The sequence below is a fragment of the Coregonus clupeaformis genome, unplaced genomic scaffold (assembly GCF_020615455.1).
Source record: "Coregonus clupeaformis isolate EN_2021a unplaced genomic scaffold, ASM2061545v1 scaf0025, whole genome shotgun sequence".
NCBI classification, from domain to species: domain Eukaryota; kingdom Metazoa; phylum Chordata; class Actinopteri; order Salmoniformes; family Salmonidae; genus Coregonus; species Coregonus clupeaformis.
Window position 1 is genome coordinate 803,163 of NW_025533480.1, and position 27,188 is coordinate 830,350.

The window sequence follows — 27,188 nt, forward strand, 5'->3', positions numbered from 1 at the left end:
ATACGGCCTTCCACTTCTCCTGTGTCCTCAAGTTTCTTTTTTGTGAAGAAGAAGGATGGGGGTTTACGCCTGTGTATTGATTACCGTGGTCTCAATCAGATCACTATTAAATACAGCTATCCTCTCCCTCTGATTGCTAGTATGATGGAGTCTCATTACACGGGGCGCTTCTTCACAAAATTGGATCTCAGGAGCGCTTACAACCTGGTGCGCATTCGGGAGGGAGATGAGTGGAAAACAGCCTTCAGTACCACCTCGGGTCACTATGAGTACCTCGTCATGCCATACGGTCTAATGAATGCTCCTTCAGTCTTCCAATCATTTGTAGACAACATTTTCCGGGATTTGCATGGACAGGGGTAGTGGTGTATATTGATGACATTCTGATATACTCCGCTACACGTACCGAGCATGTGTCCCTGGTACGTCGGGTGCTGGGTAGACTGTTGGAGCATGATCTGTATGTGAAGGCAGAGAAATGTCTGTTTTTCCAGGAGTCCATCTCCTTCCTGGGACACCGGTTGTCTGCGTCAGGGGTGGAGATGGAGATTGACCGCGTTTCAGCCGTGCGTAATTGGCAGACTCCAACTACAGTAAAGGAGGTGCAGCGGTTTTTGGGTTTTGCCAATTACTACCGGAGGTTTATCCGGGGTTTTGGACAGGTAGCGGCTCCCATTACCTCCCTGCTAAAGGGGGGCCCGGTGCGTTTGCAGTGGTCTGCTGAGGCGGACAGGGCGTTTAGTCATTTGAAGGACCTGTTCACCTCAGCTCTGGTGCTGGCACATCCGGATCCCTCTTTGGCGTTCCAAGTCGAGGTGGATGCGTCCGAGGCGGGGATCGGTGCTATACTGTCTCAGCGCTCGGGCACGCCTCCAAAACTCCGCCCCTGTGCTTTCTATTCTAAGAAGCTCAGTCAGGAGGAGCGCAATTATGACGTGGGGGACAGGGAGCTGCTAGCTGTGGTCCAGGCCCTGAAGGTGTGGAGACATTGGCTTGAGGGGGCTAACCACACTTTTCTCATTCTGACTGACCATCGTAACCTGGAGTACATCCGGGCAGCGAAGAGACTGAACCCTCGTCAGGCTAGGTGGGCCATGTTTCTGGCCCGGTTTGTCTTTAAGATCACGTATATCCCCGGGTCACAGAACGTTAAGGCAGACGCCCTGTCCCGACGATATGACACAGAGGAGAGGTCCATTGAGCCCACTCCCATACTACCGGAGTCTTGTCTCGTGGCACCGGTGGTGTGGGAGGTCGACATGGAAATCGAGCGGGCGTTACGTACAGACCCTTCTCCCCCAGAGTGTCCAGAGGGACGGAGGTACGTGCCGCTCGAGGTCCGTGACCGACTGATTTATTGGGCTCACACGTCACCCTCCTCTGGTCATCCTGGTATTGGTCGGACGGTGCACTGTCTTAGCGGGAAGTACTGGTGGCCCACCTTAGCTAAGGACGTGAGAGTTTACGTTTCTTCCTGCTCGGTGTGCGCCCAGTGTAAGGCGCCTAGACACCTGCCCAGGGGGAAGTTACAACCTCTCCCCGTTCCACAACGGCCGTGGTCTCACCTGTCGGTGGATTTTGTCACGGACCTTCCCCCCTCCCAGGGGAATACCACGATCTTGGTCGTTGTGGATCGGTTTTCTAAGGCCTGCCGTCTCATCCCTATGCCAGGTCATCCTACAGCCCTACAAACGGCCGAAGCCCTGTTTACTCACGTTTTCTGGCCCTACGGGGTGCCTGAGGATATAGTGTCTGATCGGGGTCCCCAGTTCACCTCTAGAGTGTGGAGGGCGTTCATGGAACGTTTGGGGGTCTCGATCAGCCTTACCTCGGGTTTTCACCCTGAGAGTAATGGGCAGGTGGAGAGAGTAAACCAAGATGTGGGTAGGTTTCTGAGGTCCTACTGCCAGGACCGGCAGGAGGAGTGGTCGGGGTATATTCCCTGGGCAGAGATAGCCCAAAACTCACTCCGCCACTCCTCCACTAATCTCACTCCTTTCCAGTGTGTGTTGGGCTATCAGCCGGTTCTGGCACCCTGGCATCAGAGCCAGATTGAGCCTCCTGCGGTGGATGAATGGTTTCGGCGCTCGGAGGAGACATGGAACGCTGCGCACGTCCATCTGCAGCGGGCCATCAGACGGCAAAAGGCGAGCGCCGATCGCCACCGCAGTGAGGGTCCGGTTTATGCACCGGGAGATCGGGTCTGGCTCTCGACCAGAAACCTGCCCCTTCACCTGCCCTGCCGGAAGCTGGGCCGGTGGTTTGTGGGGCCATTTAAAGTCCTGAGGAGATTGAACAAGGTATGTTATAGGTTACAGCTGCCTGTTAATTATCGCATTAACCCCTCGTTCCATGTGTCTCTCCTCAGGCCGGTGGTAGCTGGTCCACTCCAGGAGAATGAGGTACGAGAGGCCCCTCCGCCCCACTAGACATCGAAAGGGGCGCCGGCGTACTCAGTCCGTTCCATCGTGGATTCGAGGCGTCGGATGGGGGTCTGCAGTATCTCGTGGAGTGGGAGGGGTACGGTCCGGAGGAACGGTGCTGGGTCCCTAGGAGGGACATCCTAGATCCCTCCCTGTTGACAGAGTTCCACCGAGTCACCCAACTCGCCCTGCTCCGCGTCCTCCTGGCCGCCCCCGAGGCCGGGTCGGCGCACGGCTGGGGCCGCGCGTCAAGGGGGGGTACTGTCACGGATTCTGCCGAGGCTGCTCCTCCTCCTTGCTCGGGCAGGCTTCGCGCTCGTCGCCCCCGAGTACTAGCTACTGCCGTTTCGACGTTATCGGTGTTTGTTTAGTTTTGTCTGTATTGTTTACACCTGTTCGCCGTTATGTTAATTGTTTCCCTTATAATTACCCCTGTCTCTCATCTGTACTTTGTGTGTGATTGTTTTCCCCTTCACGGTTGTCTATTTTGGTGAGCGGGTTATTTCCTCCCTGCGTGGAGTTATTTTCTGTGTCCTTTTGGATCCTTTTCGTATTAAAAGTACGTATCCGAGAGTTCTGTGTCCTGCGCCTGACTTCGTCTACCGCATCTCACAGACAGTCGTGACAGAAGTGCAGCTCAGTTTCCACCTCATTTTGTGGGCAGTGTGCACATAGCCTGTCTTCTCTTGAGAGTCAGGTCTGCCTACGGCGGCCTTTCTCAATAGCAAGGCTATGCTCACTGAGTCTGTACATAGTCAAAGCTTTCCTTAAGTTTGGGTCAGTCACAGTGGTCAGGTATTCTGCCACTGTGTACTCTCTGTTTAGGGACAAATAGCATTCTAGTTTGCTCAGTTTTTTTGTTTGTTCTTTCCAATGTGTCAAGTAATTCTCTTTTTGTTTTCTCATGATTTGGTTGGGTCTAATTGTGTTGTTGTTGTTGTTGTCCTGGGGCTCTGTGGGTCTGTTTGTGTTTGTGAACAGAGCCCCAGGACCAGCTTACTCTCCAAGTTCATCTCTCTGTAGGTGATGGCTTTGTTATGGAAGGTTTGGGAATCTCTCTCTCTCTCTCTCTCTCTCTCTCTCTCTCTCTCTCTCTCTCTCTCTCTCTCTCTCGCTCTCTTATGGGCTAAATGCGTGTTTTATGTTTTTCAAGCGTCGACAACTCTTTTATTGTGACTTGATCCGAGCGGGCAGATTTATCAGTTTGTCTCTGTGTGTGTGCGCGCGCATGTGTGTGTGTGTCTACGTGAGTCTCATTGCTCTTTCTGCTGTGTGTCTGTGTGTTTGTCCTCTCTTTTAAGAAGTCTGCCCCCAGGAGGAAGTGTGCAGCGTGTAAGATCGTAGTCCACACATCCTGCATCGAGCAGCTCGACAAGGTAACACATTACAAATCTCCCTTTCAACAAGTAAATCTGATAAAGCACACCTGACGCTACATCCTTACCATCTCTCACTGCCCCAACCCTCTCTTTCTCTCTCAGATTAACTTCCGCTGTAAGCCAACGTTTAGAGAAGGAGGCTCTCGCTGCCTCAGAGATGTGAGTCAGCATCTGATGATGGTGTGTCTCTGATATGTGTGTGGGTGTGTGTGTGCGTGCCTGTGTGTGTGTGTGTGAGAGAGAGAGAGAACTACTGTATATGTCAGTCTTTGCTCTCTTTCTTTCCCTCCCCCTCCTCCCTGTCTTCGGCAGAATATGTTGAGGCATCACTGGGTGCACCGGCGCCGCCAAGAGGGGAAATGCAGACAGTGTGGGAAGGTAAGACACACACACATACACTTTAAGGATATACTGTACATCCTGTGTATTGTGTACAGTCGTGGTCAAAAGTTTTGAGAATGACACAAATATTAATTTTCACAAAGTCTGCTGCCTCAGTTTTTATGATGGCAATTTGCATATATTCCAGAATGTTATGAAGAGTGATCAGATGAAATGGAATTAATTGCAAAGTCCCTCTTTGCCATGAAAATGAACTTAATCCCCCCAAAAAATGTCCACTGCATTTCAGCCCTGCCACAAAAGGACCAGCTGACATCATGTCAGTGATTCTCTCGTTAACACAGGTGAGAGTGTTGACGAGGACAAGGCTGGAGATCACTCTGTCATGCTGATTGAGTTAGAATAACAGACTGGAAGCTTTAAAAGGAGGGTGGTGCTTGAAATCATTGTTCTTCCTCTGTTAACCATGGTTACCTGCAAGGAAACACATGCCGTCATCATTGCTTTGCACTAAAACGGCTTCACAGGCAAGGATATTGCTGCTAGTAAGATTGCACCTAAATCAACCATTTATTGGATCATCAAGAACTTCAAGGAGAGAGGTTCAATTGTTGTGAAGAAGGCTTCAGCGCGCCCAAGAAAGTCCAGCAAGCGCCAAGACCGTCTCCTAAAATTGATTCAGCTGCGGGATCGGGGCACCACCAGTGCAGAGCTTGCTCAGGAATGGCAGCAGGCAGGTGTGAGTGCATCTGCACGCACAGTGAGGCGAAGACTTTTGGAGGATGGCCTGGTGTCAAGAAGGGCAGCGAGGAAGACACTTCTCTCCAGGAAAAACATCAGGGACAGACTGATATTCTGAAAAAGGTACAGGGATTGGACTGCTGAGGACTGGGGTAAAGTCATTTTCTCTGATGAATCCCCTTTCCGATTGTTTGGGGCATCCAGAAAAAAGCTTGTCCGGAGAAGACAAGGTGAGCGCTACCATCAGTCCTGTGTCATGCCAACAGTAAAGCATCCTGAGACCATTCATGTGTGGGGTTGCTTCTCAGCCAAGGGAGTGGGCTCACTCACAATTTTGCCTAAGAACACAGCCATGAATACAGAATGGTACCAACACATCCTCAGAGAGCAACTTCTCCCAACCATCCAAGAACAGTTTGGTGACGAACAATGCCTTTTCCAGCATGATGGAGCACCTTGCCATAAGGCAAAAGTGATAACTAAGTGGTTCGGGGAACAAAACATCGAAATTTTGGGTCCATGGCCAGGAAACTCCCCAGACCTTAATCCCATTGAGAACTTGTGGTCAATCCTCAAGAGGCGGGTGGACAAACAAAAACCTACAAATTCTGACAAACTCCAAGCATTGATTATGCAAGAATAGGCTGCCATCAGTCAGGATGTGGCCCAGAAGTTAATTGACATCATGCCAGGGCGGATTGCAGAGGTCTTGAAAAAGGAGGGTCAACACTGCAAATATTGACTCTTTGCATAAACTTAATGTAATTGTCAATAAAAGCCTTTGACACTTATGGAATGCTTGTAATTATACTTCAGTATACCATAGTAACATCTGACAAAAATATCTAAAAACACTGAAGCAGCAAACTTTGTGAAGACCAATACTTGTGTCATTCTCAAAACTTTTGACCACGACTGTATATCTGAATGAATAACATGACTAATCCGGTGTGTCCTGTAGAGCTTCCAGCAGAAGTTCTTCCATAGTAAAGAGATTGTTGCCATCAGCTGCTCCTGGTGCAAACAAGCTGTGAGTAGTGTCTGTGTGTTTGTCTGTGTGTTTGTCTGTGTGTGTATTGGGGCTGTGTGTGTGTGTGTGTTGTTCTCTATTAGAGTGTCTATACCCCCTCTCCTCCCTCTCTCCTCTCCCCACTCTGCCCTCTCCTCTCCTTTCCCCCTTAGTTCCATAACAAGGTGACATGTTTCCAGCTACATCAGATTGAGGAGCCCTGTTCTCTTGGGGCCCACGCCGGGGTCATTGTCCCCCCCTCCTGGATCATCAAAGTCAGGAAGCCACAGGTGAGAACACAACACACGCACACTAAAACTGACACAGATTCACACACGCACACAGCTCAACCACAGCTCAACCCTAGAGCACACACAGTTCAACAGGCAGCCTTCACATCACATCACATCACATCAGGCAAACAGACAGGATTGGAGGAGACGCACGTGCTTGGGCACACACTCCTTCACACACTCCTTCACACACTCCTTTACACACTCCTTCACACACTCCTTTACACACTCCTTTTAGAGTCTTCTGTCTCTTCTTATTACTGTCAACTTCAACTGACCTCAGCATACACCAGCAGCTAGACAGCTCTGTGTGGGTGTTGTGTGTGCTCTAGCGTTGATCTGTGGAGCATGCCTTAATGCGTCTCTCTCTCTCTCTCTCTCTCTCTCCCCTCTCACAGAACTCGTTCAAAAACTCTACAAGGAGGAAAAAACGCACATCGTTTAAAAGAAGGACCAGTAAGAAAGGAACTGACGTGAGTACTGTTCTCTGCCCCTCTATGAGATGTATGTACAAACTTGTTCTATTTGCTGACAAGGGGTAGACTCTTGCTAATATCTTTTTCTACCATTAGGAATCAAAGTGGCGTCCGTTCATGCTGAAGCCCCTTGCTTCCCCTCTGATGAAACCTGTTCTAGTCTTTGTCAACCCCAAGAGCGGAGGCAACCAGGTAAGTTAACCTATGATTCCTGACCTATAACCCTAACTACTGGCCCACAAACCCCTAGCTACATTCATCCCTCACCCCTGACCCTAACCTCCATCTCTCTCTCTGGGTCTCAGGGTACTAAAGTGTTACAGATGTTTATGTGGATCCTGAACCCTCGCCAGGTGTTTGATCTCTCCCAGGGAGGACTCAGAGAGGCGTGAGTACTACACCCTGCATGCTACACCCTATATACCACACACTACACCCTATACACTATTTCCTACACCCTAACCTCTGTACGTCCTGTCTCCCAGGTTGGAGTTGTACAGGAAAGTGCCAAACCTGCGTATCCTGGCCTGTGGAGGAGACGGGACGGTGAGAGAATGAACATGTTATTACTGTTTTACTGCAATACAACTGCTATTACTAATGTTAGTCTGAGTCTGCCTGCCTGCCTGTCTGTCTGTAGCAATGGCTCTGTATGTTTGCAGTGCTACTGTCAGGGGTTTTCAACTCTTACCCTACGAGGTCTGGAACCTGTTGGTTTTCTGTTCTACCTGATAATTAATTGGACACACCTCGTGTCCCAGGTCTAAATCAGTCCCTGATTAGAGGGGAACAATGAAAAAAAAGCAATGGAACTGGCTTCGAGGTCCAGAGTTGAGTTTGAGGGTGCTAGATGATAGACAGTGCAATATGTGTTACTGTGTGTGAACACAGCTCCACCTGGTGACAACACACACAGACATAGTTAACATGTCCCAGGCCCCTGTACATTATTCACAGCATTAATGAACTTCATTAACAGCGCCCCCTGCTCTCTCACTCTCTCTCTCTCGCTCTCTCTCTCTCTCTCTCTCTCTCGCTCGCTCGCTCGTCTTAGGTGGGGTGGATCCTGTCTGCTCTGGATGAGTTAGGAATGACCCCACATCCGCCTGTAGCTGTACTTCCTCTGGGGACAGGAAATGACCTCGCCAGGACCCTCAACTGGGGAGGGGTAAGCTGCCCTTTGTGTGTGGATGTGCGTGTGTGTTTGTTTGCGGCATGTGTGCGCTGGTGTGTGCCCGCACAGGGGTGTCATCCACCCATTATTTTAGAGGGGGCACGAAGTACGTGAGGATGGAGGGGGGGTGGACTGTAGAGGGGCTGGCCCCCCTCTGGAAGTAAGTTAATTTTTTACTTTTAAAACACCTGAAACACATTTTCCCTGCAATCTAGAGCCATAATCATTATACCTAAATCTATGTAAAAAATTCAGTATGTATATTTTTCTGCATAGGTTATCTAATCATACCTCTTTACCTGTTCAAATGTCATTTTAATTAATGATGCACATTGATTCTTTAAGAACATTTTTGCCTTAGGAGTTTAGTACAACTGTCACACTGGTATATAGTGTCACACTGGTACATTTTAGTATTTTCTCAAGTCTAGCAACCTTGCCAGCAGGCATGCCAGCTAAGATAGTTACTCTAACTTGATTGATAGCCTGAAATGCCTTGGTAGCTAGTAATGAGGTTGGGAGATTGGGAACCTACAGTGGGGGAAAAAAGTATTTAGTCAGCCACCAATTCTGCAAGTTCTCCCACTTAAAAAGATGAGAGAGGCCTGTAATTTTCATCATAGGTACACGTCAACTATGACAGACAAAATGAGAAAAAAATATACAGAAAATCACATTGTAGGATTTTTTATGAATTTATTTGCAAATTATGGTGGAAAATAAGTATTTGGTAAATAACAAAAGTTTCTCAATAATTTGTTATATACCCTTTGTTGGCAATGACACAGGTCAAACGTTTTCTGTAAGTCTTCACAAGGTTTTCACACACTGTTGCTGGTATTTTGGCCCATTCCTCCATGCAGATCTCCTCTAGAGCAGTGATGTTTTGGGGCTGTCGCTGGGCAACACAGACTTTCAACTCCCTCCAAAGATTTTCTATGGGGTTGAGATCTGGAGACTGGCTAGGCCACTCCAGGACCTTGAAATGCTTCTTACGAAGCCACTCCTTCGTTGCCCGGGCGGTGTGTTTGGGATCATTGTCATGCTGGAAAGACCCAGCCACGTTTCATCTTCAATGCCCTTGCTGATGGAAGGAGGTTTTCACTCAAAATCTCACGATACATGGCCCCATTCATTCTTTCCTTTAAACGGATCAGTCGTCCTGGTCCCTTTGCAGAAAAACAGCCCCCAAAGCATGATGTTTCCACCCCCATGCTTCACAGTAGGTATGGTGTTCTTTGGATGCAACTCAGCATTCTTTGTCCTCCAAACACGACGAGTTGAGTTTTTACCAAAAAGTTATATTTTGGTTTCATCTGACCATATGACATTCTCCCAATCCTCTTCTGGATCATCCAAATGCACTCTAGCAAACTTCAGACGGGCCTGGACATGTACTGGCTTAAGCAGGGGGACACGTCTGGAACTGCAGGATTTGAGTCCCTGGCGGCGTAGTGTGTTACTGATGGTAGGCTTTGTTACTTTGGTCCCAGCTCTCTGCAGGTCATTCACTAGGTCCCCCCGTGTGGTTCTGGGATTTTTGCTCACCGTTCTTGTGATCATTTTGACCCCACGGGGTGAGATCTTGCGTGGAGCCCCAGATCGAGGGAGATTATCAGTGGTCTTGTATGTCTTCCATTTCCTAATAATTGCTCCCGAAGTTGATTTCTTCAAACCAAGCTGCTTACCTATTGCAGATTCAGTCTTCCCAGCCTGGTGCAGGTCTACAATTTTGTTTCTGGTGTCCTTTGACAGCTCTTTGGTCTTGGCCATAGTGTAGTTTGGAGTGTGACTGTTTGAGGTTGTGGACAGGTGTCTTTTATACTGATAACAAGTTCAAACAGGTGACATTAATACAGGTAACGAGTGGAGGACAGAGGAGCCTCTTAAAGAAGAAGTTACAGGTCTGTGAGAGCCAGAAATCTTGCTTGTTTGTAGGTGACCAAATACTTATTTTCCACCATAATTTGCAAATAAATTCATTAAAAATCCTACAATGTGATTTTCTGGAGAAAAAAATTCTCAATTTGTGTGTCATAGTTGACGTGTACATATGATGAAAATTACAGGCCTCTCTCATCTTTTTAAGTGGGAGAACTTGCACAATTGGTGGCTGACTAAATACTTTTTTTCCCCACTGTATCTAGCTGGCTAGCTTAAGCCAACTTCATAACATTGCTAGGTGGCTAGTATAACAGAGAAAGAACAAAACAATTTAATTGTATTTATTAATCAAGAAGGAATCAATAGGCTACATAGCTTGATCATTCATTTACAAACATACCTCCTGTGAGTCCTGCTCATCACCAGCAGCTCAAATCAAACGCTGTCTGTGTGACTCTACACTCTTTCTCCTCCTCCAATGACTATACTGTCTGCACACACTAGAGTATCTAGCGTCCTGCCTAGCATATCTTTGCTCCGTGGTGCACCCTGGAAGCAACCACTTACTAGGGAGAATAGGGTGGGGGGCGGGGTACTCTTTGCCTGGCCCAGTCGGTGTGCCCCCTCCGCAAAATACCGCTGACAGATCTTTTTATAAATAATTTGGATAAAACATGGGCTTAAAAATGAAGTTAATTAATTTAACATTTGAAAAATTGTAAAGCAGAGGGGGCACATGCCCTTGTGCCCTCTATGCATGTGTGTGTCTCATGATGTTTGTACTGTATATATTGCCCTCTGTCTGACTCTGACCCTATATAGTCATCTTACTAACTATAGCACAGTCAACACAGTAGACTCTGTCTTATCTACCCTTACTGAAAGAACTGCTGTATTGCAGCAGTAATTAGTGTGGTTTATTGCAGGTATTGTCCTGTTCTCTTTGAGTCTGTGTCCTTTTAGATTGTCCTTTCATAGCTGCTACTCTGTCTGTCTGCTCTGTTTTATCAGCATACAGCCTGTTCTCTCTTTTTCTCCTGCACCTGCCACAGCGCCACTGTGTGTGTGCGTGTGTGTGTATGTGTGTTTGTCCTGTTGGTGAGAGTGCTGCTGTCATCAGCACGTTCGCTGACACAAAAGCTAAGTGTGTGTGTATGTGATGTGAAACAACCTTTGTTGCCTGAGTCAGTGCAGAGACATCTCTCTCTCTCTTAGTGTGTGTGTGTGTGTCCGTACGTGTTTGTGTATGTGTGTATCCTGTTGGTGAGAGTGCTACCTTCTCTGACACAAATTGCCTGAGTCAGTGCAGAGATGTATGTGCGTGTATGTGTGTGTGTGGGTATGTGTGCGCTAAGGCTAATTAGCAGTAGCTCTAATGAGCGTTGCCTAAATATAAATGAGTTCTCTCTGAACCCCACAGAGAGAGAGAGAGAGAGCGAGAGAGAGAGAGCGAGAGAGAGAGCGAGAGAGAGAGAGAGAGAGAGAGAGAGAGAGAGAGAGAGAGAGAGAGAGAGAGAGAGAGAGAGAGAGAGAGAGAGAGAGAGAGAGAGAGAGAGAGAGAGAGAGAGAGAGAGAGAGAGAGAGAGAGAGAGAGAGAGAGAGAGAGAGAGAGAGAGAGAGAGAGAGAGAGAGGAAACACATCCAGGCTCTTGGGGAGTAGAGGAGGGATGTGTATATGAAGGATTATTAGCAGTGATTATAATTCATTACAGACAACAACATCAAATCTGCATGGAAATCACATTCAGATGCTTAGAGGAGAAGAGAAAAGGAAAGAGACGAGCGAGAGAGAGAGAGTATGAGGGAGAGATTGTTTGTCTGTCTCTCTTCAGAATAAATAAGTGCATAGAGGACGTCTAAAGTCTAGAGCTGCCGCTTTCAAGCACTGGGACACTAATCCGGACACTTACAAGAAATCCCGCTATGACCTCCGACGAGCCATCAAATAGGCAAAGCATCAATATAGGACTAAGATCGAATCCTACTACACCAGCTCTGACGCTCAACGGATGTGGCAGGGCTTGTCAACGATCATGGATTACAAAGGGAAACCCAGCCACGAGCTGCCCAGGGACACTAGCCTACCAAACGAGCTAAATGCCTTCTATGCTCGCTTCGAGGCAAGCAACACTGAACCATGCATGAGAGCACCAGCTGTTCTGGACGACTGTGTGATCTCATTCTCTGTAGTCGATGTGAGTAAGACCTTTAAACAGGTAAACATTCGCAAGGCCACGGGGCCAGACGGAATACCAGGACGCGTACTCAGAGCAGGTGCTGACCAGCTGGCAAGTGTCTTCACTGACATTTCCAAAATTTTCCTGACACAGTCTGTAATACCAACTTGTTTCAAGCAGACCACCATAGTCCCTGTGCCCAAGAACACCAATGTAACCTGCCTTAATGACTATCTCCCCATAGCACTCACATCTATAGCCATGAAATGCTTTGAAAGGCTGGTCATGGCTCACATCAACACCATCATCCCAGACACCCCGGACCCACTCCAATTCACATACCAACCCAACATATCCACAGATGACGTAGTCTCTATTGCACTCCACACTGCCCTCTCCCACCTGGACAGGCCACCCCCAGGCGATGAGGGTAGGCAACAACACTGACCATCAACACGGGGGCCCCTCAGGGGTGTGTGCTAAGTCCCCTCCTGTACTCCCTGTTCACCCACGACTGCGTGGCCATGCACGACTCCAACACCATCATCAAATTTGCTGACGACACGATTGTGCTAGGACTGATCACCGAAGACGATGAGGCAGCCTATAGGGAGGAGGTCAGAGGCTTGGCAGTGTGGTGCCAGGACAACAACATCTCAATCAATGTCAGCAAGACAAAGGAGCTGATCGTGGACTACAGGAAACGGAGGGGCGAGCACGCCCCCATCCACATCGAGGGGGCTGTAATTCAATAAGGAATAAACATGGTCCACACACACCCGCACAGTCGTGAAGAGGGCATGACAATGCCTCTTCCCTCTCAGGAGGCTTAAAAGATTTGGTATGGGACCTCAGATCCTCTAAAAGTTCTACAGCTGCACCATTGAGAGCATCTTGACTGGCTGCATCACCGCTTGGTATGGCAACTGCAAGGCACCCAACCGCAAGGCGCTACAGAGGGTGGTGAGGACGGCCCAGTACATCACTGAGGCCGAGCTCAGTGGGGCCTGGACCTCTATACCAGGTGGTGTCAGAGGAAGGCCCAAACAATTGTCAAAGACTCCAGCCACCAAAGCCATACACTGTTCTCTCTGCTATCACACAGCATTTGGTAGTAGTTCATCAAGTCTGGAACCAACAGGACCCTGAACAGCTTCTACCCCCAAGCCATAAGACTGCTGAACAAGACTGCTAAATAGGTAATTAAATGGCTACCCGGACCCTTTTTTAACTAACTCTCTTGCACGGACTCTATGCACACACACTGGACTCTACCCACACAATCACACATACTTACACACACATAAACACTGCATACACTACCGGTCAAAAGTTTTAGAACACCTACTCATTCAAGGGTTTTTATTTATTATTACTATTTTCTACATTGTAGAATAATAGTGAAGGCATCAAAACGATGAAATAACACATATGGAATCATGTAGTAGCCAAAAAAAGTGTTAAACAAATCAAAATATATTTTATATTTTGAGATTCTTCAAATAGCCAACCTTTGCCTTGATGACAGCTTTGCACACTCTCGGCATTCTCTCAACCAGCTTCATGAGGTAGTCCCTTGGAATGCATTTGAATTAACAGGTGTGCCTTCTTAAAAGTTAATTTGTGGAATTTCTTTCCTTCTTAATGTGTTTGAGACAATCAGTTGTGTTGTGACAAGGTAGGGGTGGTATACAGAAGATAGCCCTATTTGGTAAAAGACCAAGTCCATATTATGGCAGAAAAGCTCAAATAAGCAAAGAGAAACGACAGTCCATCATTACTTTAAGACATGAAGGTCAGTTACTCTGGAAAATTTCAAGAACTTTGAAAGTTTCTTCAAGTGCAGTCGCAAAAACCATTAAGCGCTATGATGAAACTGGCTCTCATGAGGACTGCCACAGGAATGGAAGACCTAGAGTTACCTCTGCTGCAGAGGAAAAGTTCATTAGAGTTACCAGCCTCAGAAATTGCAGCCCAAATAAATGTTTAATAACAGAGTTCAAGTAACAGACACATCAACATCAACTGTTCAGAGGAGACTGTGTGAATCAGGCCTTCATGGTCAAATTGCTGCAAAGAAACCACTACTAAAGGACACCAATAATAAGAAGAGACTTGCTTGGGCCAAGAAACACGAGCAATGGACATTAGACCGGTGGAAATGTGTCCTTTGGTCTGGAGTCCAAATTGGAGATTTTCGGTCCCAACCGCCGTGTCTTTGTGAGACGCGGTGTGGGTGTACGGATGATCTCCGCATGTGTATTTCCCACCGTAAAGCATAGAGGAGGAGGAGGAGGTGTTGCTGGTGAATTCAAGGCACACTTAACCAGCATGGCTACCACAGCATTCTGCAGCAATACATCATCCCATCTGGTTTGGGCTTACTGGGACTATAATTTGTTTTTCAACAGGACAATGACCCAACACACCTCCAGTCTGTGTAAGGGCTATTTTACCAAGGAGGAGAGTGATGGAGTGCTGCATCAGATGACCTGGCCTCCACAATCCCCCGACCTCAACCAAATTGAGATGGTGTGGGATGAGTCGGACTGCAGAGTGAAGGAAAAGCAGCCAACAAGTGCTCAGCATATGTGGGAACTCCTTCAAGACTGTTGGAAAAGCATTCCAGGTGAAGCTGGTTGAGAGAATCCCAAAAGTGTGCAAAGCTATCATCAACGCAAAGGGTGGCTATTTGAAGAATCTCAAATATAAAATATATTTTGATTTGTTTAACACTTTTTGGGGTTACTACATGATTCCATATGTGTTATTTCATAGTTTTGATGTCTTCACTATTATTCTACAATGTAGAAAATAGTAAAAAAAATAAAAATAAAAATAACCTTGAATGAGTAGGTGTTCTAAAACTTTTGACCGGTAGTGTACGCCCACACACACACATAACACATGCACACTGACGCCACACTCACACACACACACACACACACTCTCACGTGCACATACACATTCATACATACATACACATTTTCACACTCACCACATACGCTGCTGCTACAGCTCAGTATATTATCTATCCCATTGCCTAGTTGCTTTTCCCCTACCTATATATACAGTTGAAGTCGGAAGTTTACGTACACCTTAGCCAAATACATTTAAACTCAGTTTTTCACAATTCCTGACATTTAATCCTAGTAAAAATTCCCTGTTTTAGGTCAGTTAGGATCACCACTTTATTTTAAGAATGTAAAATGTCAGAATAATAGTAGAGAGAATTATTTATTTAAGCTTTTATTTCTTTCATCACATTCCCAGAGGGTCAGAAGTTTACATACACTCAATTAGTATTTGGTAGCATTGCCTTTAAATTGTTTAACTTGGGTCAAACGTTTCGGGTAGCCTTCCAGAAGCTTCCCACAATAAGTTGGGTGAATTTTGGCCCATTCCTCCTGACAGAGCTGGTGTAACTGAGTCAGGTTTGTAGGCCTCCTTGCTCGCACACGCTTTTTCAGTTATGCCCACACATTTTCTATAGGATTGAGGTCAGGGCTTTGTGATGGCCACTCCAATACCTTTACTTTGTTGTCCTTAAGCCATTTTGCTACAACTTTGGAAGTATGCTTGGGGTCATTGTCCATTTGGAAGACCCATTTGCCACTAAGCTTTAACTTCCTCATGATACCATCTATTTTGTGAAGCGCACCAGTCCCTCCTGCAGCAAAGCACCCCCACAGCATGATGCTGCCACCCCCGTGCTTCACGGTTGGGATGGTGTTCTTCAGCTTGCAAGCGTCCCCCTTTTTCCTCCAAACATAACAATGGTCATTATGGCAAACAGATATATTTTTGTTTCATTAGACCAGAGGACATTTCTCCAAAAAGTATGATCTTTGTCCCCATGTGCAGTTGCAAACTGTAGTCTGGCTTTTTTATGGCGGTTTTGGAGCAGTGGCTTCTTCCTTGATGAGCAGCCTTTCAGGTTACGTCGATATAGGACTGGTTTTACTGTGGATATAGATACTTTTGTAGCTGTTTCCTCCAGCATCTTCACAAGGTACTTTGCTGTTGTTCTGGGATTGATTTGCATTTTTCGCACCAAAGTACGTTCCTCTCTAGGAGACAGAACGTGTCTCCTTCCTGAGCGGAATGACGGCTGCGTGGTCCCATGGTGTTTATACTTGCGTACTATTGTTTGTATAGATGAACGTGGTACCTTCAGGCGTTTGGAAATTGCTCCCGAGGATGAACTAGACCTGTGGAGGCCTACAATTTTTTTTCTGAGGTCTTGGCTGATTTTTTTTGATTTTCCCATGATGTTAAGCAAAGAGGCACTGAGTTTGAAGGTAGGCCTTGAAATACATCCACAGGTACACCTCCAATTGACTCAAATGATGTCAATTAGCCTTTCAGAAGCTTCTAAAGCCATGACATCATTTTCTGGAATTTTCCAAGCTGTTTAAAGGCACAGTCAACTTAGTGTATTTAAACTTCTGACCCACTGGAATTGTGATACAGTGAATTGTAAGTGAAATAATCTGTCTGTAAACAATTGTTACAAAAATTACTTGTGTCATGAACAAAGTAGATGTCCTAAACGACTTGCCAAAACTATAGTTTGTTAACAAGAACTTTGTGGAATGGTTGAAAAACGAGTTTTAATGACTCCAACCTAAGTGTATGTAAACTTCAGACTTCAACTGTACATACTGTAGCTACCTCAATTACCTCGTACCCCTGCACATTGACTCAGTACTCCCTGTATATAGCCATGCTATTTGTACTCATCATTGTTATTCGTTATTCACTCTGTATTTATTCCTCGTGTCACTATTTATATTTTTATTTTATCATTTTTATATTTATCTTAACTCTGCATTGTTGGAAAATGACCTGTAAGTAAGCATTCTACTGTTAGTCTACACCTGTTGTTTACCAAGTATGTGAGAAATACAATTTGATTTGAACATTTGCTTATTAATAATAAGAGAAGAATCCACTGCAGCAGATTTGTTAGGGTTTTATTGTGTGTTAATGTACATGGCTATTGAATACTGTATGTGATGCCTCAGCTGTGTTAGGGCTATAATGGTTATTACTGTGACAGAGAGACAGACATAATAGGTTCTTATTTGCTTAAAAGCCCTTCATTACTCTGTCACTGTTTGTGTGTGCGTGTGTGTGTGTGTGTGTGTGTGTGTGTGTGTGTGTGTGTGTGTGTGTGTGTGTGTGTGCATATGTGCATGTGTGTGTCCGCCCGTCTGACTGTGTAGGCGGTAAACAGTCTGACCTCAGTGTCCTGGATATGTCACTCTCATTCTCTTTCTAACACTTGAAATGTTATTATTGTCCTATTCCCATTCCCTTTGTCTCAAGCTTCAGTTTAAAGGCATATCAATGAGATCAGTTTACCTGAAGGAACCTGTCTCTCTCTCTCTGTGTAGGGTTATAACCTTTTCTCTCTCTGTGTAGGATTATAACCTTTTCTATCTCTCTGTGTAGTATTTTCTCTCTCTCTCTCTCTGTGTGTCTCTGTGTCTCTGTGTCTCTGTGTCTCTGTCTCTCTGTCTCTCTGTCTCTCTGTCTCTCTGTCTCTGTCTCTGTCTCTCTGTCTCTGTCTCTGTCTCTGTAGGGTTATAACCTGTCTCTCACTGTGTAGGGTTATACAGACGAGCCGGTGTCCAAGGTACTGTGTCAGGTGGAGGACGGCTCTGTAGTGCAGCTAGACAGATGGAACCTTCAGGTGGAGAGAAGCCCCGCCCAGCCGGAGGAGGGCACACAGAAGGTCAGTCTGGGGTTGGGGGTCAAGGGGGGAGGGATGAATGGTCAAGGAAGGGGTGAGAGATGGGGACGGGGAGTGAAAGCATAGTTCAACCTTTTTGTACCTCTTTTGTGTGTGCTCCCCTCTTTTTCACTCTCTACATCTCTCTGTATGTCTCCAGCTCCCACTGAATGTGTTCAACAACTACTTCAGCCTGGGCTTCGATGCCCACGTTACACTGGAGTTCCACGAATCCAGAGGTGAGCAGTACTGTCTCTCAGGACTATAAGCATTATTCCTTTAGCTGTCTGACTACAGTAGGACACAGACTGTAACTGTTGTATCTCTCCTCCTCCCTGCAGAAGCCAACCCTGAGAAATTCAACAGCCGCTTCCGCAACAAGATGTTCTATGCAGGGGTGAGTACCTGACAGACTTAACACCACATTACTAAATGGGGCGAGGAGGGAAAGGGCTGAGGAGAGGGATGTGGAGGGATTTGGAGGGAGGGAATAGAGAGAGAGGGAGAGGTGTAGAGAGAGAGGGAGAAAGGTGTATATAGAATGTAATGAGTTGTCTCTGCTTCCTCTCAGGCTGCATTCTCTGACTTCCTCCAGAGGAGCTCCAGGGATTTGTCTAAACACGTCAGAGTGGTGGTGAGTGTCACACACACACGCACACACACACACACACACAGTGTCACAGGCTGACAGTTTGGATTAGAAGGCCCTGACAGCCTGATAATAAACCTGCCACTGGACTGGTCCCTGGGTCAGGAACTGGAATCGCTCTACATTAATTGACTGTACTCCATTAACTTATTTTTCTCTGTACCAGTGTGACGGGACAGATCTCACTCCTAAGATCCAGGAACAGAAGTTCCAGTGCATCGTCTTCTTAAACATTCCCAGGTAGCTATTCACCCAATCCCCCATCCCAGGTCACCTTTGTCTATCTGACGGTGTTGATAGATCTGTTGTCTGTCCATAACCTACCGATAGTATTATGCATGCACCATACTGTGTGTTTTTGTGATGTAGTGTTTGAGGATTATGTGTGTTTTAAAAAGTGTGTGTGTTTGTGTGTATGTGTGTCTCTGTGTGTGTGTGTGTGTGTGTGTGTGTGTGTGTGTGTGTGTGTGTGTGTGTGTGTGTGTGTGTGTGTGTGTGTGTGTGTGTGTAGGTACTGTGCAGGCACCATGCCGTGGGGGAACACAGGAGACCACCGGGACTTTGAGCCTCAGCGCCATGACGACGGCTGTATCGAAGTCATCGGCTTCACCATGTCCTCCCTTGTGAGTGTGTGTTTGTGAGTGTGTGTGTGTGTTTGTGTGTGTGTGTGTCTGTGTGTGAGAGAGCGAGAGAGTGTTTGTTTGTGAGTGTATGTGTGTGTGTGTGTATGTCTGTGTGTGTCTGTGTGTGAGAGAGAGAGAGAGTGTTTGTTTGTGAGTGTGTGTGTGTGTGTGTGAGTGCGTGTGTGTGTGTGTGTGTGTGTGTGCGTGAGAGAGTGTTTGTGACTCTAAACAAAATAGTGTAATTCCTCTTCCTGTCCCCTAGGCGGCACTGCAGGTAGGAGGTCATGGTGAGAGGCTGCACCAGTGTAGAGAGGTGACTCTGACCACCTTTAAGACCATCGCTGTACAGGTGAGATATCACACAGGCCAACACTAAATGGATACAACACAGGCCCATACTAAAGATATATAACACAGGCCCACACTAGCAATACAACCAATTATGTATATAGACCCTGGATTGCTGATACTATGTATTGGCCAGTGAGAGGGTTTGAAGCCACCGGTCGGCCAAATTGGCACTCCCCAGAACGAGCAGTCCTCCATAGGAATGAATGGAATTCATGTAATTAGAAAATTAAGTACATGTAATTAGAAAATTTAGAAAATGTGATGTATTTAAGTGTTTTTGTTGTTGTATTGGGGACAGTAACATTACAACTTTCTATAAATTATACTTTAAGGAAAATGTTTTTATATATTTTTTAATTTTTAATTTTTATGTTTTAGCTCACATAATATCATTTAAAAGTATGCATTAAGGTGTCTGTAATATAATAAATGTAGCAAAAACAAATGTAGACATTAATAAATGCATTTCTATAGCTTATGAATTATTTTTTACACCGGTGGGGGAGTGCCAAGAAGGAGGCGCGGTGACTTCAAAACAGTGCCCCCTGGAAGTCATCTAATGTATAAATAAATACAACACAGTCCTAGACTACAGAGATAGAACACAGGCCCACACTGTAAAACCAAGGCATTTTTAACTCAAATACTTCTAGTAAGTTGAACTCAAAGTAAATGAAAACTCATTATTACCTAAAATATTTGTGCGGTACTAACTCAAATCTAAATGAGAAGTCACATCAACTCAATTTATGTAAGTTATGATAACAAAAAAACTTTTTCCCCCAGCATGCTCTACTGCAGGTCGATTTTTTTGAAATTATTTTTAATATCTGTGTTTTTGCATGTACATTGAGTGATTGATTGATTCATCTTATGCTACACAAAGATAAATAACATAGATTTTTTGCACCCGTTACTGAAATGGTTGTTCCAGTTTAAATGGCTTAGGTAGTCTCCTCACACTGTTCTGAACCCTTGCAGTCATTATGAAAGCAGGTTGCGGGTGAATAAAACTGTTGGATATCCTAACTCTGGCTGGATTCCAATAGGAATTACACATAATTTTGCAAGCCAGCATAATGTGGTTTGCAGGTAGGGTTGCAAAATTCTGGTACATTTTCCAGGTTTTCCGGGAAGTTCTGGTTGGAAGATTCCTGGAAATACTTCAACCAATTTTTCACCATTTTGTAAAAATTACTGGAACTTTCCAACCCTATTTGCGGGCCTGATGTGGCCTGGAAACCATGAGTTTCAGGCCGCTGTATTAGGGTAAAGCTAGGCCACAAAATAAGGCCTTGTCAGTGTGGAATGTGGATGTGGTGCAGGAATCAGGCGCAGGACACAGAGGCTTCGTCCAACAGGCTTTAGTCACGAAAAAACAAACGGGCCACAACAAGAGCCGGAGTCAAAAAGAAATTACGCACACACTGCGTAAAAACACTAGCACCAAAAATAGCGCGCACACAAGTGTGGAAAACTCTCTCCAAACAATGGAGGAAACAAACACTGCACCTTCTGACGGGTGAACAATTACACACAACACAAGACTCAAACAACGAGAACTTATAGGACAAATAATAAGACAAAACCAAACAAACATCGAAAACATACAACGGTGGCAGCTAGTACTCCGGGGACGACGACCGCCGAAGCCTGCCCGAACAAGGAGGAGGAGCAGCCTCGGCCGAAACCGTGACAGGCCTTATGTGATGTATTGTCATAAAGAGTTTAATTATAATGGTAACATTCACCTAGGAACTCACTTGGTGAAGGCCACAGGACTGAAAATTAACAAATTCAACAACCATGTCTCTGTCACTAACAAATACAGTCATGGGTGTTAACTCTACAATTCACTCGAAAAGGCAAGGCACTCTGGGAAATTATATTGGTGGCGTGGCTTAGTGATCTTTTTTTCAAGCTGATACAACTCAAATCTGGACCCCCTTGGGTTGCAGTGGCTCTATCGGTTTGAGTAATGACCATAAAATCACTTTAAGTAACTATTCAGATATTTTAAGTGCAACGGGTTTCTTCAAATGTTTTGAGTAATGACAGCACATTGGGGTTTACAGTGCATGCTACAGATATACACTCACTGGTCAGTTTATTATGTACACCAACCGTTTCAGAAAATGGATCGCTCCTACAGACAGAGAGTCACGTGGCCGTGGCTTGCTATATAAAGCAGGCAGACAGGCTTTGAGGTGTTCAGTTACTGTTCGATTGAACGTTAGAATGGGCAAAACTAGTGACCTAAGTGACTTTGAGCGTGGTATGATTGTCGGTACCAGACACGGCAGATCCAGTATGTCAGAAACGACCGCCCTCCTGGGCATTTCACGCACGACAGTGTCTAGGGATTACAGAGAATGGTGCGACAAACAATAAACATCCAGTCAGCGGCAGCCCTGATGGCGAAAACAGCTTGTTAATGAGAGAAGTCGAAGGAGAATGGCAAAAATCGTGCAAGCTAACAGGCCGGCCACAAACAGACAAATAACAGTGCAGAACGTGTGTGCAGAACGGCATCTCGGAACGCACAACATCAGTGTCACAGATGGGCTATTGCAGCAGACGACCACATAGGGTTCCACTCCTATCAGCTAAAAAGAAGAAACGGCTCCAGTGGGCACGCGATCACCAACACTGGACAATTGAGGAGTGGAAAAACATTGCCTGGAACATGACTGCGAGTTCAGTTTACTTGAGTGGCCTGCGCAGTCCCCAGAACTCAACCCAATAGAGCATGATGCCACCGCGTTACCATGGACCAACATCCCTGTCGAACATTTCCGACACGTTGTAGAATGCCGCAAAGAATTCAGGCTGTTCTGGAGGCAAAGGGGGGTCCGACCCGGAACTAGATGGGTGTACCTAATAAACTGGCCTGTGAGTGTATAACACAGACCCACACTATACAGGGATACAACACAGGCCCATGCTACAGAGATACAACACAGGCCCATGCTACAGAGATACAACACAGGCCCATGCTACAGAGATACAACACAGGCCCATGCTACAGAGATACAACACAGGCCCATGCTACAGAGATACAACACAGGCCCATGCTACAGAGATACAACACAGGCCCATGCTACAGAAATACAACACAGGCCCATGCTACAGAAATACAACACAGTCCTAGACTACAGGAATACAACCGCCAGTCAGACTGTGTTTTTGATAAGCAGTATGTGTGTGTGTGTGTGTGTGTGTGTGTGTAGGTGGATGGAGAGCCGTGTCGCTTGGCCCCCTCAACCCTCCTGATCTCCCTACGCAACCAGGCCAACATGGTACAGAAGAACAAGAGACGCACCTCAGTACCCCTGCTCAATGAGTGAGTCACACACACACACACACACACACAGGCCAACATAGAACTAGGGATCAAAACCTCACTGCCCTCACTCAACGAGTGAATCAAACATATCCTCTCTAACTAGAATGGCAGCAGGTAGCCTAGCGGTGAAGACCAGTAACCGAACGGTCGCTGGTTCGAATCCCCGAGCTGACTCAGTGAATCACACACACTCCCTCTTCCTGTGGAACTAAGCCAGCGGCGTACAGAAGGGTAAAGACCTCAGAGTCCTGCTCTAGTGAGTGAGTCACATAGCTCCCAGGGCACACAGAATGGACACTATGAGTGTACGTTTACACCGATTACAAGAAAGATAACCAGTGCTAGTTTTGATGCCGTGCATGCATTCTATTGGAAAGAAGCATACACCAAGGAGAAACAGGGTCAAACTAGGCGCTGCCTTAGTGTAACATCTCTCAAGGTGTAAACCCACTGCTGCTGTACACACCCACAGTTCCGTTTCTTGGTTTTATTCAGGGATGTCTCTCATTATAATCCCTTCACACTGTTAGTTTCTCCTCTAACCATCTGTTCCGCTTACTACCACCTGTTACCAGATCGTCCCAACAGCACTAATACCTGTGTGTGTATCTAGCTGCCACTGTGTGTGTTGTTCTTTACTCAGTGTGGTTCTACTCATCTACAGTAACTAAAGCTGTGTTGTTGTCTCAGTGTTCTGCAATACTACTGTCTGCCATGTCTTCATCCCCTCCTCTCCTTTTCATATTGTCTATCTTCCCTCTATTCTCACCTTCATGTCTACTCCTCTGTCCCTCTCTCTTTCCTTGATACTTACCTGACTCCCCTCCGGGCCGGTGTTATCCCCTCATTCGCCCTACCCTGTTGTGTGTGTGTACGACTGCAGTATTCAGAAAGTGTGTGCAGCAGACCTGCGCCGCCTTTCTGCTCCCCCTGACTCCTTCTCTGTGTAAGTACCTGAACCCTGTGTGTGTGTGTGTGTGTGTGTGTGTGTGTGTGTGTGTATGTGTGTGTGTGTGTGTGTGTGTGAGAGAGTGTCTGAGAGAGAGAAAGATGGAGAGAAACTGAGTGAGAAAAAGAGAGTTAAGTAATTTTTTTATGTTTATGTGTGTAGTGTACCGTATACAGTAAGTGTGTCTAATGTCGAAAGTATATGGTTGCTGCTGCATGCTGAACCCTTCTAACCTGTTAGTGTGCTGTCTCCTGGTGTCTGTCTCTGTGTGAGTCCACCCTGTCCTGCTCTGTACTGTTGTGGCTACAGTATATGTAGCACAGTGTACTCTATCCTGGCATAGCTAGATCGCAATCAATGAAAAAGTAAAAATACACACATCCTATTTGTTCCGGTACTGAACAGAAAAAAATAAAGCAATACCTAATGTTGATTGAGACATTTCAACGTGCGTGTGTATGTGTTCCTCCAGCCCCCATGCTGTCCCCGAGCGCCTGCGCCTCAGAGTCAACCGTATCAGTCTGCAGGACTACGACAGACTACAGTTCGACAAGGAACGACTCCGAGACATCTGTGAGTGTGTGTGTGTGTCTTTGATGAAGCGTCCATGTGTGTCCTGCAGCTAGGAAAGACGTTAATAAAGTATGTATGTGTGTGTGCGTGTGTGTGTTGCAGCGATCGCTGTGGGGATTGTGGTGGTGAGAGGGGACTGTGACCTGGAGACCTGTAGACTCTACATAGACAGGCTACAGGAGGTGAGAACACACACACGTGCGCACACGCGACACGCTTGCATACACACATGCACACACAGGCAGACACACTCACACCAATATGATTTGGCTATGATGGTTGTTCTATTTTCTGAAACACTGCTGGGTTTCCTGTTTCTAACAGGATCTTCATCAGGCTCCATCTGCTGGCCACCAAGTGCATTACCAGGTTCCTATCTGTCTATCTTTAAATCTATTATGTTTGACTATGTTATCAATGAGTCATTATTGAACTGCCCATCCCTTCCCTCCCCTTTCTGTAGGATGAGTGTCGAGGTCTACCGCGACCAGGCTCCGCCCACAGACTGTCCCCTAACTGGAGCTTCCTGGACTGTGAGTGACTTCACTCAGTGACATCACTCACCTAGGGTCAAAACTTGGTCAAAACATGAATAAAATTTATGTAAATGAGCCAGAGCTTTAGCCTACTTGTATATACGCATATCTCCAGACGTTATTCCTTATGTAAAGTGGGACTCTAAAGTCTCTAAATAAGGTTTGGTAACGCGGTATAACAGTGTGACTGTAAAACATTGACTGTGTGACATGAAACTGTTCTCTCCTTTCACATCATCTCTCTAAACAAAGTCTCCTTTCCCCAGCTACGTCTGCGGACCGTTTCTACCGTATAGACAAGGCCCAGGAGCACCTGCACTATGTGACAGAAATCTGCCAGGAAGAGGTGTTTATCCTGGACCACGATGGACTAGCGGGGGGACATGCCACAGGAATGCCTGACCTGGTGGTGGAGCCCAACTCTGGGTGAGAGACAGAGAAAGAGGGAGAGCGAGAGAGACCCACACACTCACATACACAGATGTGTAAACACATGCATGCACACACACACACACACACACACACACACACACCTATAACGTTATTTCATGTTGAGAGTTGCAGTCCTCTCATCTATTTGTCTCTCTGGTACAGGAGCCCTCTGACATCTGAGGAACAAGGTGGGATATTTTGCGTCTTTTGAAAGAAGAACATTTCTAAACCCAAGTTGTTCATCTATAAAAACCCTGCCTTACAGTGGGAATGATTCCTGTTAACTCATGTGTAACCCTATAACATTGTCTAACTGATAGTGGTGTCTATGTTCTCTAGAACTGTTGACGGCTGCCTGCTCTGGGGACCTGACTACGGTTAGATATCTCTACCTTCTCCCTAGCAAACCTCTGAGTGTCATTCCTGATGTAATATGCACTACTGAAGTTGATACATATGTTTCTATTATAACTTTGTTCTTCCTGGTTCTCTTTCAGTTGTCGGGCAGCTTCTTTCGTGGGACCAGCCTTCTGGTGAGGGATTCTAGGGGTTGTAGTGCACTACACCTGGCCTCCCAGCACGGACACACTGAAGTGGTCTGCTTCATACTGGAGCACGGTGAGTGTGTGCCCGTGTGTGTGTGTGTGCGTGTGTGTTGCTTCTTATTGCATCCGTCAAATTAGCTTTTTTGCAAACCTAAAATGTTTGCTCTGTTTACTTTCTTTTAGGGTCAAAGGTGCTCCTGGATTTAACTGACAGAGAAACGTAAGTCACCCACTGTCTGATGGCTTTGTTGTCTATCTGAAGGTCTAACATTGAAGAATGTCTTGTTTCTGTGCCTAAAGTAACTTTGCTATACCTCAAACTGATCAGGCAGCCTGTAGCTTGCGTGAAGTGTGTGCTCATGTGTGTGTTTTCAGAGGAGACACTGCCTTGCACAAAGCAGCCTCTCAGAAGCATCACGCTGTGTGTCGTCTTCTCATGGACTCCGGAGCTTCCCTCATCAAGACCAATTTGAAGGTTAGAACCTCACACACACACACACACACACACACACAGTACACACACACACACTTGTACCGCACCGCACAAACACATACAGACACGCACGCACAAAGGCAAGCGAGCACATAAGAGAGAGTTTGTTTAGTGGAGTGTAAGTAACCACACGTGTGTGTGTGTGTGTCTGTGTGTGTTCACAGGGTAAGACGCCAGTGGAGCAAGCTCGTAACGCGGGGGACCAAGAGCTGGCCTCCTACCTGACCAGCAAACAGCACCCTACCACTGTCTCTCACGAAGATCTGGAGACTGCTGTATGAGAGAGAGAGAGAGAGAGAGAGAGAGAGAGAGAGAGAGAGAGAGAGAGAGAGAGAGAGAGAGAGAGAGAGAGAGAGAGAGAGAGAGAGAGAGAGAGAGAGAGAGAGAGAGAGAGAGAGAGAGAGAGAGAGAGAGAGAGAGAGAGGAGAGAGAGAGAGAGAGAGAGAGAGAGAGAGAGAGAGAGAGAGAGAGAGAGAGAGAGAGAGAGAGAGGAAAAATACTATACTCGGAGAGAGGGGAAGACGAGGAGGAGAGATGAAGAAGAGAGTTAAGCCCCCTTCACCTCCATAGATTGACTGAGGGATGGACAGACGGATGGACCGACAGACAGGAGCAGCCTGACGCGCTTTAGACTCCATAATCAACATTACTCTGTCCTATCCTGCACAGGATAGAATTTCATAGAAATCATTATTTATTATTGGTTTTATTAATTTATTAATTTATTGATTGATTGTAAACATATGGAGTTGCCTGTTGTTCACTGAATGCCAGGGTCCGGGCTAGGTTAGGGTTCAGGGGGTTAGGGGTCAGGGGTCAGGGATCAGAGGTGAGGGTTCACAGACACACAGACCCTCTCTCAGTGCGGCCCTGCAGCCTTACATACTGTACCAATGCGGTTCAACCACGGTTAAACCGCATACTAAACATAGTTTCAACTTATGTATTTTCCCAGAAGGCCTTTGTGAATCATTCAGACGTGTGCCAAAGACACACAGCACTGTGAGGCAGGGACAGCACCCAGCACCCTCCATACTACTAGCACTGCTACACTAG

General features: G+C 46.3%; 1 protein-coding gene across 6 annotated transcripts in view; it reads left to right on the top strand.

Annotated features, from left to right (window-relative positions):
* The window catches only part of LOC121543670 (diacylglycerol kinase iota), a 62,749-nt gene extending 36,284 nt beyond the window's left edge, over positions 1-26,465 (top strand). For 3 of the 6 annotated variants that reach the window (XM_041853718.2, XM_041853724.2, XM_041853722.2), the window contains 30 exons: positions 3,725-3,799; positions 3,905-3,961; positions 4,115-4,180; positions 5,847-5,915; positions 6,068-6,184; positions 6,586-6,660; positions 6,760-6,855; positions 6,969-7,051; positions 7,149-7,209; positions 7,718-7,831; positions 17,513-17,638; positions 17,796-17,874; positions 17,977-18,032; positions 18,207-18,269; positions 18,451-18,524; positions 18,796-18,907; positions 19,170-19,256; positions 22,489-22,601; positions 23,488-23,550; positions 24,026-24,126; positions 24,229-24,308; positions 24,451-24,495; positions 24,590-24,659; positions 24,929-25,088; positions 25,257-25,282; positions 25,434-25,471; positions 25,592-25,712; positions 25,823-25,859; positions 26,015-26,114; positions 26,297-26,465. In XM_041853718.2, coding sequence (XP_041709652.2) covers positions 3,725-3,799; positions 3,905-3,961; positions 4,115-4,180; positions 5,847-5,915; positions 6,068-6,184; positions 6,586-6,660; positions 6,760-6,855; positions 6,969-7,051; positions 7,149-7,209; positions 7,718-7,831; positions 17,513-17,638; positions 17,796-17,874; positions 17,977-18,032; positions 18,207-18,269; positions 18,451-18,524; positions 18,796-18,907; positions 19,170-19,256; positions 22,489-22,601; positions 23,488-23,550; positions 24,026-24,126; positions 24,229-24,308; positions 24,451-24,495; positions 24,590-24,659; positions 24,929-25,088; positions 25,257-25,282; positions 25,434-25,471; positions 25,592-25,712; positions 25,823-25,859; positions 26,015-26,114; positions 26,297-26,413 — 2,481 coding nt within the window. In that variant the 3' untranslated portion in view covers positions 26,414-26,465. The remainder of the gene's footprint in view (positions 1-3,724; positions 3,800-3,904; positions 3,962-4,114; positions 4,181-5,846; positions 5,916-6,067; positions 6,185-6,585; positions 6,661-6,759; positions 6,856-6,968; positions 7,052-7,148; positions 7,210-7,717; positions 7,832-17,512; positions 17,639-17,795; positions 17,875-17,976; positions 18,033-18,206; positions 18,270-18,450; positions 18,525-18,795; positions 18,908-19,169; positions 19,257-22,488; positions 22,602-23,487; positions 23,551-24,025; positions 24,127-24,228; positions 24,309-24,450; positions 24,496-24,589; positions 24,660-24,928; positions 25,089-25,256; positions 25,283-25,433; positions 25,472-25,591; positions 25,713-25,822; positions 25,860-26,014; positions 26,115-26,296) is intronic. The other 3 variants (XM_041853720.2, XM_041853719.2, XM_041853721.2) reach the window with 3 other exon arrangements.
* The last annotated feature ends 723 nt before the right edge of the window (positions 26,466-27,188 follow it).